At 41.8% G+C, this 13,532-nt stretch overlaps 1 protein-coding gene across 1 annotated transcript in view; it reads right to left on the reverse strand.

The window, feature by feature from the left end:
- CARD11 (caspase recruitment domain family member 11) overlaps positions 1 to 7,510 on the reverse strand; it is a 41,486-nt gene extending 33,976 nt beyond the window's left edge. The window contains exons 1-2 of the mRNA XM_015876974.2: positions 6,812 to 7,510; positions 4,978 to 5,101 (exon numbers count right to left, since the gene is read on the reverse strand). Of these exons, the coding sequence (XP_015732460.1) occupies positions 4,978 to 5,101; positions 6,812 to 6,940 (253 nt within the window). The 5' untranslated portion in view covers positions 6,941 to 7,510. The remainder of the gene's footprint in view (positions 1 to 4,977; positions 5,102 to 6,811) is intronic.
- Between the last annotated feature and the right edge of the window lie 6,022 nt (positions 7,511 to 13,532).

A 13,532-nucleotide genomic window follows, 5' to 3' on the forward strand; every position in this document is an offset into this window, starting at 1 on the left:
ACAGAAGGAAATTAAATCTTCTCCAATAAAGCACGTTGGTCTTTGGTCTTCCTGCAAAGTGTGCAACTGAAAATACAGGACTATATTACTGGAAGGATGAAACACATGAAAAATACTCTTAAGCAAATCAATACTGAGATGTATTGGGTCCTGTTTGGGCAGGAACTGTGAATGGAAACACCAGAGTAGTGGTAGAGACGATTATTTTCTGTCTCCCCTGGAAAAAATAAAAAAGAGCTCTCAATGGTAAATGGAAAAAGCATATGGAATTTTCTATTTTCCTTCAGTATGAGGAATTAGCGAAATGAGTTTGATGATCTCCCCAACTACTTCCATTATAAACTACGACAAACATAGAATGGCAAATGGAAGAAGCCCAGAAATAGAGAAGTGGGCAGCAGCTGCTGCAGCGGGACTTGTTCTGGTGCAAGATGGGGAGCATGGAGGTAATCCATGAGGGGCTGCAAGCAGGGAGAAAGTATTTTAAACAGACTTTATCCAACAGACCAGTGTGAGCAGTGAATGATGACCACCCCTGGTAGTTTAAGGATGGTGAAAGCCAAAAGCTTCCAAATAATCTTATCAATGTGATCACCTCAATTGATGTTTAAGAAGAGACTCGATCACCAGCTGTGCTACAGACTGGAAAGGAATTCCTTTTGTTCTGAAGTTTGTAACCAGGTATGTCATGTCATGCCAGCATACAGCCTTTTTCTGCATTCATATGGAAAAAAAGTTGGTCCTACCTCAGCTGGGCAGCTGTGCTCAGTGCCTGCGTTTGCCTGCAGAGCTGTGCCAGCAGACACAGCACCAGGAGCTGCTGGGGATCCTTCCATGGCTGAATTGGAGCTGTGGTTCCTCCCCTCATCTGCCACGAACAGGGCAGACTTCTCAGACTCAGGCAAATAACGAGTATCTTTGTGTAAGGCCAAGGTGGCCTCTGGGACCAGAACAAAAATAACTGTTAATACCATGGGGTGCTACTTTATACAGGCAAATTCACCGAGGCAACAATTACTAGCAATAATATCACATACACAGCTGTACATACACTTACCCTTTTGACAAAAACCAGAATGTTACAGCATCTAGTTTGACATTTCTGATAGATATCCAGTGAGATTTGACAAATTCCTCTTTCCTGTTGAGTTGCTAAAGAGATTCACTGAAGCAGACAGCATTAGGAAGCAATGCCCCATCCAGTGCAGAGGATGAAATAGGTTTTGTGGGACTAAAGGAACAAGAATATTCTCTTTACTGCACGTGGCAGCAGACAACACACAACACTTTGTCAGCTTATGGTGCTTGGGGTCGTGCATTTTTATGAGCTGTGGAAAAAAGTCTGTTTGCTTTCTGTATAAGAGAGCCCAAAGACTGCGCTGCTTGTATGATTCTAACTGCAGATCTACAAACACATGAGAACCCCTGGTGCTCACAGACTGTCCTCCTCCCTGGGAGAAGAGCAGGAAGGATGAGAAGTGTTCAAAATCCAAGTTCAGAGAAAACGTTTCTGCTGAACTGAAGTCAATGTGAAAACCTCCAGCCAAGGAGCAACCCAGAGCCACGCACAGCGGGATGGCAGGTCTGCTGTGCTGTCCAATGTCAAGCTAAGCAGACTGGCACTGTGTTCTTGTGCCTGACGGGAGCAAAGAAAGTAAGAGGGTAATACTGGGAGAGAATACTGAGTGAAGCAGAGTGGAAGAAGCTCCTGTTGTTGGATGTGTGCCACTGAGGCCAATTATGTACTTTTGACAGTAACCATTATAATTCCAAAGTCCTTGAACAAATCACAAGCAGAAAGGTTACCTTCCTGAAAATGTTCGTTGCCATTAAGTAGCTGACCCCATCTGGAGAGTGAAGGCAGCACTCAACAGAGAATTTGGGGGAAGGGAGTAGAGAATCTTGTTACACGCATGCCTGAGAAAACCCCATCTTTTGTTCTGAAAAAAAAAAGGAATTCAGATTCACTGCAGATACTCTATTCTCAGCAGAGCAGACAGCATTCCTAGAATGCAAATCCTGCGGACAGCAGTGATAAACAGCCAAAGCAAAACCTCTCTGATACCAGTGACAAAAGTCCACTGCATTTGGTGAGGGCAGGGTTTTATCCTTCAGTCTGGAATTCATAAGGCCTGGACCCTCTTTTAAGCTGAGGTTGCCGTGGGTGCTGCTCACAAAGAAAGCTGCCATTGGCCATATTCCACCATCACTAACACAACCTTATCAGCCACATCTGAGTGAAACATGAATTTCATGAAGCCTTTCAATATCAAAGGGAGTTGAGACATCTGATAAAGAGTGGGCAGCTGGTTCTCTTGCAATACTACAGACATAACATTGGGAGGAATAAGGATCTCTATATGCTTCATCCTCTGTGAGTAACCATGCCATGCATTTCACTAAAAGTTTGACCAAGTAACAGGATAAAACATTCAGACTTCTTTTTTTAAGGATATCCCATATACCAGTTCGAGCTGCTTTTAATTTTATCAGAGACGCATTGCACTCAGATGATTCTCTTCTCCTGCAGGAAGTTTATTTTCTCTCTTAATTCAGAGCTCTCTCTCACCAGAAGTAACAACTTGCATGACGAGGGTGTCAAACGTGTGGTTCTGAATTTCTGGGGTGTCCCTCCCAGTAGAAGGGTTTGCCGGGTGTGGCTGAAAGTTTCAGCACTCTTTCCCTTTGAAATTTCTCTTCTGTCAGGTACATGACTCAAGAAACTCGGAAATCAAATCTGGCTCCCTTCATCTGCATCCCCTTGCAGATGTCACTGTTCTGCTTTGACTGAGTCTGTTTTTAATTCAACTCATGGTAAACTCTGATGATGGTTGGTGAGGGGAAGAGAAAAGGAGAAGAGACAAAAAGAGAAACGTAGTCTCGGCCAATTAGTTTCAGGGAAATATCAAGGCCTTACAGAAAAAAACAACAACCCAAAACAACAACAAAAATCCACCAAATAGTTTTGGGGGCAGAAGATGCTGAAAAAAACCAAAGCACAAGATCATCACACACGTTTAACAGGATGACTAAAAGGAACATGAGAACTTTTCATATCACAAGTTGTTACAGAGTAGGGTTATGCTGAACTTCTATGAATGAAAATAACATATCCTATTGTGTTGTTCCAGGCTTGCAGACTTCTTGGCAGATGCAAAAGACAAAGATATTCTCATGGAATTACTTTTGTATTCAGAAGAGAATGCTCACAGCTCAAAGGCCACAGTTTGCTAGTTCTGAATCAAAAAGTATGCATTATAATTGCAAACATACAGTTTAAGCTTCTTTCACTCATAAGGAGATAGACAATTTGAGAGAGCAGGACAGATTGCTAAGAGAATTCTCTCACATCATAATTCTCCTATTAATTCAGCTGAGTTTAATAAGTGATCCTTATTCAGTCCCCAAAAGCCCAAACCAGAACATCCCTAGAAATAAATCTCCAGTCTCAATAGACCTGCTTAAGAAGGTGAGGCTAAAAAACTTCAACAAATTTTACTACTTTGTCATATCTGGTTCAAAGCTTATAAACTTAAACAACCAGTCACAGCAAATATCGTCCCTGGATGCAGTTTTTAACCTGATCTTGGCAAATTTTGGTATCTGAGAAATGAGTTCAATCCAGATCCTAGGAATAAAGTTACTGCTGCTACAATACTGCAGCAGGGAGCCTCTCTCCTTAAGATATTAAATCCTATGGGATTCAGTGGGACAAGAATGACCTCACTCATCAGACCAGACATTCTAAGAGTTTCACAAAGCTGTTACTCTGCTCTCACCTGCCTATTCTGCAAAGGAAAGAGGAGCTGAGACTGCAGTACTTCCTCTGGTTTCCCTACGAGGTCTCAGGGGGATGCTGAGGCAGCAGAGTAAGACCATCTGCTTTAGCATTTCCTCCCAGTGTGAACGCAGCATAGAAACAGATAGAGAAGCCTGGTGGAGGGTTGGGGTAAAGGCTTCGGAAGGAGTGGGACGATATAAAAAGCAGAGATAGAAAAAACAAAGTCAGAGAGGGCCATACTTGTGAGCGGAAAGGAAGCTACGGTGAGCTGTAGGTGTTAGAAAATTCTATTGGTGAGACAGAAGGAAACAGAGACAGGATGACAGCGGTTATTTGTTGTGAATCACTCAGCACAAGTCTGGAAGTTGGAGGGAGGCAATGCAAGCAGACATGCCTGGCATTTTGGGATGCATTTCCAAATCTGCAAATTCTGATTATGTTCATGAGCAAAGGGGCAGATATGAAAGCAGTGTGTGTGTGTATGAGAACGGGTCAGCAGACAGGAACCATCCCCACATGCTAAACCAACTCTGCAGGGCAGCAATGCATGCTGCATGCGCAGGGAGAGGATGGAGCAGGAAGGTGTGAGTGCAAGAGGTGGCAGGAAAGTGGAACATGAGATAGAGAAGGAAATCATGGCGGGGAAGGAGAGAGACTGAGAACATGGGGGAGGACATACATTCTGTGCATGGGCAAGAAAGGAACAAGTGGAACACTTGTCACACAGAAGATATGCTTGATGAGAAACAGGCATAAGAAGATGGTGAAGAAGATAGGATGCACATTAGAGTTGATAAAAGAATAAAGGAAGTGAGAAGAGCTAATTAAAAGAGGGGAGAAAAAATAATTTTATTAGTTAATAGAAAGCATAAATCCGTAATGAAAGGATTTAAACACTTGGTCAGGGCTCAGTGCACAGAGCAGAAGCAGGAATTCCCTGGCAACCAGCACTGCCAAGCAGCCCTTTCAGCTCCCCCTCTGCACTTCCATTTCAGCACACACTTCCCTTACCAACACCCATCACCCTGGGGTACCGCAGGGCCCCCCCCCCCCGAGCACATTTTGTGCTGCTGAGGACAGGACGGGTGGCTACAGACCTCAGAGAAACACACAAAAATGAACACAGAAAATAAAGGTGAAAGTGGAACTTGTGGCAATTAGACTTAAATGCTGCGCCAGGCAGCTGCTGTCCTTACCTTGGGTGCTCATGAGTGAGTGGGTGTCTCGGTGCAGCTGCTGCAGGATGAAGTGTCTACGTTGCCTCCATGCCCATGTCTGGCTCTTCCAGGAGCCCCGGAGTGGTTTTTTTGTGCTCTGCAGCTGTTAGAAAGTAAAAGAAACACAAGGAGCAAAAGTCCTCCTGCCGCCTGCCCCCCTTCCCCAAGGTGCCGAAAGTTTTGGGGATAATCTGGAATAAAGGAAGCAAGTGCACTGGTGTCAGAATGAGTACAGAGCGACAGAAAGTGAGAAAAAAGTGTGTCAGGGGCTGGGCGGGGCAGAGGAGGAAAATGCAAAGATCTGACAGGAAACCAGAGTATCAATCTGCTTAGGGTTTAAAAAAAACACACATTTCTGCTCCCCAGTGATACTGCCTGTTTGCAAATGACTCTGCACGCAGGTGACAGCAGAGCCCCAAAGAAGCACGGTAAGCAAATGAAGAGGCACTGCTACCCCTTCCCCAGGAAGAGCAGTGGGCACAGAAGGCAGCAGCCTCCAGCGGATGGCTCAGAGCAAGAAACGAGGCTGTCTGCACCACCTGCCTTGAGCTCCCTGCAGCAGGAGCTCCCCCAGTGCATATCCCTAGGGCAGAAGGGGAGATGCTGGCTGCCAGCTAACCTGGGGCTGTACCTCCAACCACAAAGCAACAGCCCTTGCTTCTCACTACACACACTGGCTAGATAAGAAAGAAAAAGGACTGAAGAGTTCCAACTGAAGCAGTTCCAGGCAGGAAGAGTGGTGCATTTTCTTCAAAAACCTTTAGAAAACATCTTTTTTTTCTTATTAACAGCTGTTGTCGCTAAGCTAAAAGGGAGACGACAAAATGTAATGCGAGTATTAGTATATGTTACAGTTGAATGATGCTGTAAAACAGCATTTTCCTAAGGAAGTCTGTGTGCTGACAGACATCTGGTATAGCTTGAATGCTGGACAATGGGCTGAAAGCCACACATGGGTAAATCCAATGTTTGGGTCCCTCTGAGGACACAATCACACCAAAGAGCACTGAGATGTATATATGTGAGGGTGAATGTGGTTGGAAGAAAACAGCTGTATACATACATGTACGTTTCTATCTCCTATAAGAAGCAGATAAAGAAAAGGAAAAACACTAGGATTAATGAGCATAAGGGGAAAGATGATTGATAATTAAGGAATGTGGGAAGGGGAAAAGGCATGAGGAAAGTAGGGTGAGAGGCAGAAAAAGGAAAAGCAGTTGTTAGACTAAAGGGAAATAACAAATGGAAAGAAAGAGCAGTGGAAAAAACTATCAGAAGATATAGCTGGGTCAAAGGATACAGCAGCCTCAAAGAAAATAGAATGAAGGGAAGTGATAACGTGAAAAGAAGTAAAAAGGGAGATGGTATCTGGCTGGAAGTGCTATTACAGTAACACTCTGAAGTGTCCTTATCAAACTGAAAACCTGAATCCTGTGAAAGTTGGGAGAGCAGAGTATGTTCTTTGCAGCAAAAGACATGGGGCAGCTCTGCTCTTGTTCTCCCTTATTGTCCCTCTGATTCCATGGGTTGTACCTGTACCATGACTGAGAAGGGCCTAAGTTTAGCCATAAGGGTGGTATTGAAAGGGACTCTGACATTCCAGTTCTCTAAAACAACAACTCAAAGGAAAGCAGCAAGTTCTTCCTCTCCCCGGGCAACAGCAGAACACCATTCTCTTACTGTTTGTTTTTTTTTCCCAGTGAGAACTATACTGTTTTGTGTTACTTATATCCTTGTACAACCTTATCAAAATTCACCTCTGAATAAACAGTGAGCTGCCTGTGACAAGGTGCCCTGGGCAACCAAAACTTACCTGTGTGACAACTGCATGGATGAGGCTGCACAGTTTCAGACATGACCAGCACAGTGAGGGAAAAGCTGCACATACTCCGGAGAAAAACTGAAATACTGCTGTAAGAATTATGGCCCGCTCTTGTTTCATCAAAAGCAATACAAGTTATTTCTGATCCAAGCTTTCCACTGCTTTCATAGAGGAAGCTGATTTGTGCATGCAACAGAGGAACCATTTTCAGTTCAACCAGGGAAATGAAGGCAGCTGACAAACAGGCTTTGTGGCTTCACTTTGGTTTAAAACACAAATCTTCCGTGCACAGTTCCTAATCTGAAAGTAAATATGTGACAGAATTCAAGTTAATACTCAACAAGTCTTGTTACAGGTTTCTCCAGTCTTTGATTCCTTTAGCACACTGGCTATCAGGCAGTAGACTGTAAAACTGCTCTCTAGAGCCAAGCAAAGGTTGGATACCATTTGTTCCTGTTTCTGCTTTTGTTTTGCTTACTGTTGTTGGTTACAAACAGCTTTCAAAAGGTCCAATGACTGTTTTAGAGGTCCCACGTTTCTCTGCACCTAAACAGAAGGAAGAGCTGAAGCAGCTGCTCAGTGAACAATGAACAGATTAAAGGAATCAGTCACCAAAACATGAAGGACAAATTTCTCTTAATCATAAAGACTTGTAAACTGAGAGTAGCCAAGTAGAATTCAGTTATCAATCATAAAGCTACACATAACTCAGCATCAATCTTCTCCTAAAAGAATTTACAGACTCCAACCCAGTTTTCTGTTTTAAAAAATGTCTCTGAAGCTACAGAAATATTATGGCTGAGATTACAGTTATTTGAAGCTGATAGACTGTGTGGATACGTTTCACACAACGTAAGCATAGAAAATAACCAGGTTCAGTCAGGCAACGAGAAAATTCAAGGAAATCCAGATGCTCCATCTAAAATACAGGTGTGTACTACAGAGAGACTGCAGAACTGCAAATCAGTGGTTTCCTGATCCAAGTGCAGCGTGCAGCACTCTGACTCGTAGAACTATGTGTCCCTTAGGGAGCAGCAACAGTAGGGAGCTGTGTTGGAAGTATTTTGCTCATAGAGATTTTCTCACCCCTCTTTCTGTCTGTGCCCCAGGGATCTTACGCAGTGTGTTTGTCCAGCTGAAGGTTTCGCTTGTACACTTTGACACCCTACAGAACAACTTTATATAGAGTTAGTTCATCAGCACTCAGGAGGGCAGTCCATCAGTCAGAAATGAAGGTGCTGATTGTCTTTGAGCTATTGCAAATTGGAGGACTAAAAAACATTATTAAAAAAAATAGCATTTGGAAAAACTACTAAACTGCCCAGCCCTTAATCTGCTGTTCCTCCTCTTGTCCCAGGAGAGCCAAGCCAGCCTATGAGGAGTCTGCCCTTGACTCCTTACCACTGTAATAATCCTGAAATTCCCCAGGCAGCAGAACAGCATTTCACAAACTAGTGATCTGAGAATGAATATATTGCATTTCCCCTGCTCAGGAACGCCATATATATTGTTAAAACAACCCCTCCAACTCTTTAGAGCAAAGAAACAGAAGTATTAAATATTTTCCACATTTTACATATTTTATATTATCAGCCTTGCTCAACTGTCCTTAGAGACCATCACTCTTACTTAGAGATGCTCATAATTTATCAGTTTTCTCCAGAGATCTGACTTCCAGAACAGAGTATTTCCCTATTCAATTCACCAGCCTGTGGATAAGCAGCTGTTAGTGTTCATCTGCCTTTTCTAGACATTAACATCAGAAATGCCCCTTGATGTTAAAAAGCGACACACAGCAGGGTTTCTGTAGCACCTTTGGGGCAATGGTTTAAATCCAGTTGGGAAATGCTCCCATCTATAGCTTTATGATACACATTTAAACAGTATTTCAATTGCCTGAGCTATGAAATAAGATGACAGCCAAACATATATCAGTGAGAAACGGATAGTATAAAATTCTCTCATTCACTTGACAGTGTTGGGCTAACGTATTTTTGCACAAAATGTTCTGTCTGTCGACTTCAATGATTTATCTGTCTGCATTGGGTGTGAGCATCCTCACCTTCCTTTTTAGGAAGAAATTTCAGTTCAAACCCATTGCAGGGGTTGGTCTGACATCCCCCAGTGCAGCAGATGGGGTCTTGCCCTCTACAGAGGGGCAGAGCAAACAACTCAGATCTACTCTGCCTCATCTCTGGGCCAAAGTGAAGCAGCCCCAGGCTCTGTACCACTCCTGCCAGAAGAGGCAGAGTTAATTTAGCGACTCCTCCAACCATTTCCTTTTCATTACACATACATTATTCATCACAACTGGGTATGAGCCATAGCTCTGGTCCTTATGCTGTTCCTTATGCTCTTAATTATATATCCATAGCACTTAAAATCCATGGATCTTTAAACCTTCCAGGCAAGTAGTTCAGTTCCACAGCAACCAGTGGGTTATTGATATATTCAACAGACGAGGTAACTAAGTTTTGGGGAGATAAAAGAATATCTGTTCTCCCTTAAAAGTGATAAAAGTACAATTTTTTTCTTACCACAATGGCTTAATTTTGAAAAACAACATCTGATGCGCTGCTTTGTAGAAACTGGCAACTGTTATAAACTCAAGGCAAAAAACTTAAAAACAAGCATTTCCTGCTAAAACAAAAAGGGAGAGGAGGGCAAATAATCAACATTACTACCAAAAGAACCCTGATCATTTTTGATCATATTCTCCACAAAAAAGGCTGGGGGGGCGGAAAAAAAGGATGATTTTAGATCAATGAATTTGGTTTAAAATGTTTCTAAATAATCACTTTCATATTTCATCTTTTGCTTAAAACACAAGGTCATCTTTCCCAACTCATGCCATAATAGCATTGTCGATATGCATTCTGAGGATTAGACTGTGAAGGACTTAGCATAGCTGGGATGTGAAAGCTAATCTATCAAACCCAAACGTTAGGAGAAGTAAGGAGAGGCAAGTTACTTATTCTTGCTTGTTTGTTTAGAATTAGAAGGTTTCCTGTCTTCTTTATAGGTCAACATTTATTCTAATTAAAAAGCGATACATGTCTTTAATAGAGACAAATTGGAAACAACTGCAAAGTTTAAATGGTTTTGCATCATTCTGCGTTTTCTCCCTCCTCATTCTGTACAGCTTCTGTAAAAGGTCAGGAGGAGAAAACTTCTGCCGAGCGCTGTGCTCAGAGGGACAACACTCCTCAAAGTAAAAAACATGTTAGGATTAATTAATAGCGTAAGTGATGTAGTAACTAAAATAATAATCACATATTAATTTGTATCATTAGAGATAAGGTTTTTTTTTTTCCACTGTTCAAAAATCCAATACTGCAGCACAGACCTGGAAGTTAAGGACTTCTTGATTTCCATTACAGATCTTATACAGACATCTGAGTTTCACACAGACAAAGCGTGCCTGTCTGTAAACAGACCTTGGAAAAGATTTGAATGTGAAACTGTTGTATAAATGAGATGCACCAAAACCACAACATGGAACACCATATGAATGTTACAAGACCACAAATGATTATATTGGGTCTAAACAAAGATCCATCGCTGCCATAAAACTGAAACTCCCCAAAATGGGGAGCTGAAGCCATTCCTAAGGAAACCCACCAATCCCCTCTTCCAAAGAGCCCCCTGTAGGAAGATGAGTCCTTCGTCTTAGGCTGTGTTTGCTCTTCCAATGTCTCATGTTCACTTACCTTTTTAGTGCGTATCTCCCGAGGGAAGGAAGCTAAGCAGGATTGTAGAAGAGCTCTTCAACTGCGTATAAACAGAGCTCATATATCACCGAACATCTTACATTTGTGAGATTAAGCATAGCCATAAAACTATATGGCTGCTATTTATTAAACCATAAGTGAATACCTGGTTTTGAATTTTTTATTCTTCTCTTTGAAACAATGGAACAGAATCCTGAAAGCAGTGTCTTCTTCCTATGTGACAACTTGGTGTTAGAATATTAAATATTTTATATCTACGTGTAAGGCTTTCATTTCCCTTCATTCCAATACTCGTATACCCACACAAATTACAGGCCATAATCTTTTTAATAAACAGTAATTCATTTGTTATTCATAGAGTTATTTCTGATTCACCTGATGTAAAAGAATGCAAGCAACGCACATCAAAATAAGTAACGGCAATGAAATAAATTCAGGCATATGTAGACTGAGGTCAGACTTTTGTCTACAGACCCAAACTGCCACGACTGTAATAACTTCTTACATTAATTATATCAATAGCTAATGATCTTTAACAAAACTGAATGCTGGTTTTATGAAGCATTTGACTAATTATCTGATTCGATAATGCAAAACATGAAAGACTGCTGTGTTCACTCAGAGAAGGGTGCCTATGTTATATTTCACATGTAGGAGGTTAAGAGCACAGAGATGGACAAAATCCCTTCATTTGAGTGTTTAACATGAAATAATAATTCTGTCTTAAGTTTATGACAGTGCTTTGAGAGTCTAAAAAGTTTCGGATAAAGCAAGCAAACAGAAGTGTCTGTTTCTGAAAGGCATCAAATTGTGCATTTATCCTACTTTAGCTCAGTAAAATATAAAGAATTGGTACAAAGTCATGGGCTCCCACTTCCAGTGAATACAAACAGTGCATTTTTAGAAGCTGCAATAACTCCTAAATTGGGTGTTTGGAGAGAAGCTGTAGCAGTAATCCTAAGAGTATTGACAGAAAAAGGGAGCTACCATTTTATGTTAGGTTTCAGGGAATTATATGTTCCCCATGTGACTGCTGCATCAAATTCTTATCCTTACACAATGAAACAAACTATGCTCTGCATTATAACAACTTATCTATTGAGATCTTTCTTTACTCCAGTATAATTAAGGAATATAACTGTTACTCACACAAATCCTGAAGATTTATCCACTGTATAAAAGGGTCTTCAGGATTTGTCACCACTGTCTTTTACTAATTACATACCTGTTGTTAGAGAGCTGCCTTGCCTTCTTCTGAATAGAAGCCATGGATGCTTTATTCTGCAGGTTGTTGCATTTGTCACATCATTAAAAATGAACGTGCATGTGTGGCAGTACATTTATTATGCATTATACTTAACAGATCACTAATAGGAGATTCAAGTTTCCTTTAGCATCATCCATATAAATACAACAGGAAAAAAACCTTCAAGAAGAACAGTCAGTATTTCTAGGTGTGCTCTCCTCCCTAGGAAAAAGCCAGGTGTCCAAACCACTGTGATGTAGGCCTGGAGGGACCAATAAATTGGTGTTAGGTTGTCACAAAGGCTGAGACATAAGGTACATTGAAAACTGGCAGTCTTATATCAATACATAAGAGCAGTGGATTCCCAGCAGGTATTCTGAAAACTGTGTCCTGCTGCGCTCTTACAGAGCCAGACTCTGGTGACTGTCAGACACCAGGCACTTCTGAGGCATAGGAAGAAAGAGCTGAAACAGAGCATTTAGTTTTTCTCTGGCTTTTAGTTTAAGAAATGGTCTTTTTTTTCATATCAAAACATTGATTTCAGTAATAGTACATTCTTACATTAAGCACATACTACTTCTATTACAAGAATAGGTTCAAAAGCTTGTAAAGTAAAAGGAAAATCAGGTGGTCGCCTGATGCAAAGTCATTGCGTGTCTGGGGTTGGAGTCCAGCAGGACTCAAACATCATATTAAAGCCATATTAAAGAAGCACAATGCAACAGAGAAACAAAACCCTCTCTAAAACGTTCAAGAGGAGCAGGGAGAGGGAACAAACAAGCAAACTAGAAGGGCTTCATGTGACATAGCACAACTTGATCTCTAGTACATTAGTTATGGTTCAACCTTCTTTTCCATGTGAGGAATCATTGTGGAGGCCCTAGCTGTTAAAGACAGGCTTGGTAGTAAGTAAATAAAGGACTGGTAAACATGAATTAGCAAGAAAGAAAAAGTGAGCAGGAAGATAAAGATGATACAATGCTTTCGGCAGAGGCTTTCACTTTGCTAAGCCTAGACAAAGTGACAGGCCTGGCTGGGAGCTAAAACTCAAGTGTTCAGAGGAATGGAGAAGCGGAGCTCACTTTTATATTTTGCTGGGTTGAAAAGTGTCACTTTTCATTTTGCTTTTATAGTTGCTGGAGACCATTACTGCTCACCCCATATTGGCTTTCTCTGCCCTGGAGTAAGTAAATGACATCTGAGAATGCAGTAACGGTGTGCTTTATCGGCCCATTACATGCTATCCTACAGAACTACTGCGGGCTTGTCTGCAGCACTTTAGCTTTACATCAGCTGGGTGAATCAGTGTACCAGGAACAGCTACTTTTGTTTGTATAAATCTCAAAGACTTCCCAATAGAGGAGCAGGAACACAATGTCTGCTCTGACAAGACTGGAGGGAAACGATGATTATTGCAGCAGACCTCACAGGAGCTCTGCCACCTGGAAGAGAGAAGGGGTGATGGGCAGAAGCGTTGGGATACATAGTGGAGCACGTACATGGTACAGGTGCTGGACAAACCCTTTTCCTGGCAAGAGATGTGCACACACTGTGTGGCAGTTCAGAATGTCTCTGTGTGCTGTGAGGGGTGAAGATGGTGCAGGAAGGGAGGATTCTTTTTGGCATGACCCTGAGAGGACAGAAAGAGGCACTACAAAGGCAAACTACACCTTTTTGATTACAGAATGTAGATGAACATGGTGAGATTGTAAAGGAGGAGATGCCTCTGGGTGTG

The sequence above is a fragment of the Coturnix japonica genome, chromosome 14 (assembly GCF_001577835.2).
Source record: "Coturnix japonica isolate 7356 chromosome 14, Coturnix japonica 2.1, whole genome shotgun sequence".
In the NCBI taxonomy this organism is placed as follows: Eukaryota; Metazoa; Chordata; class Aves; order Galliformes; family Phasianidae; genus Coturnix; species Coturnix japonica.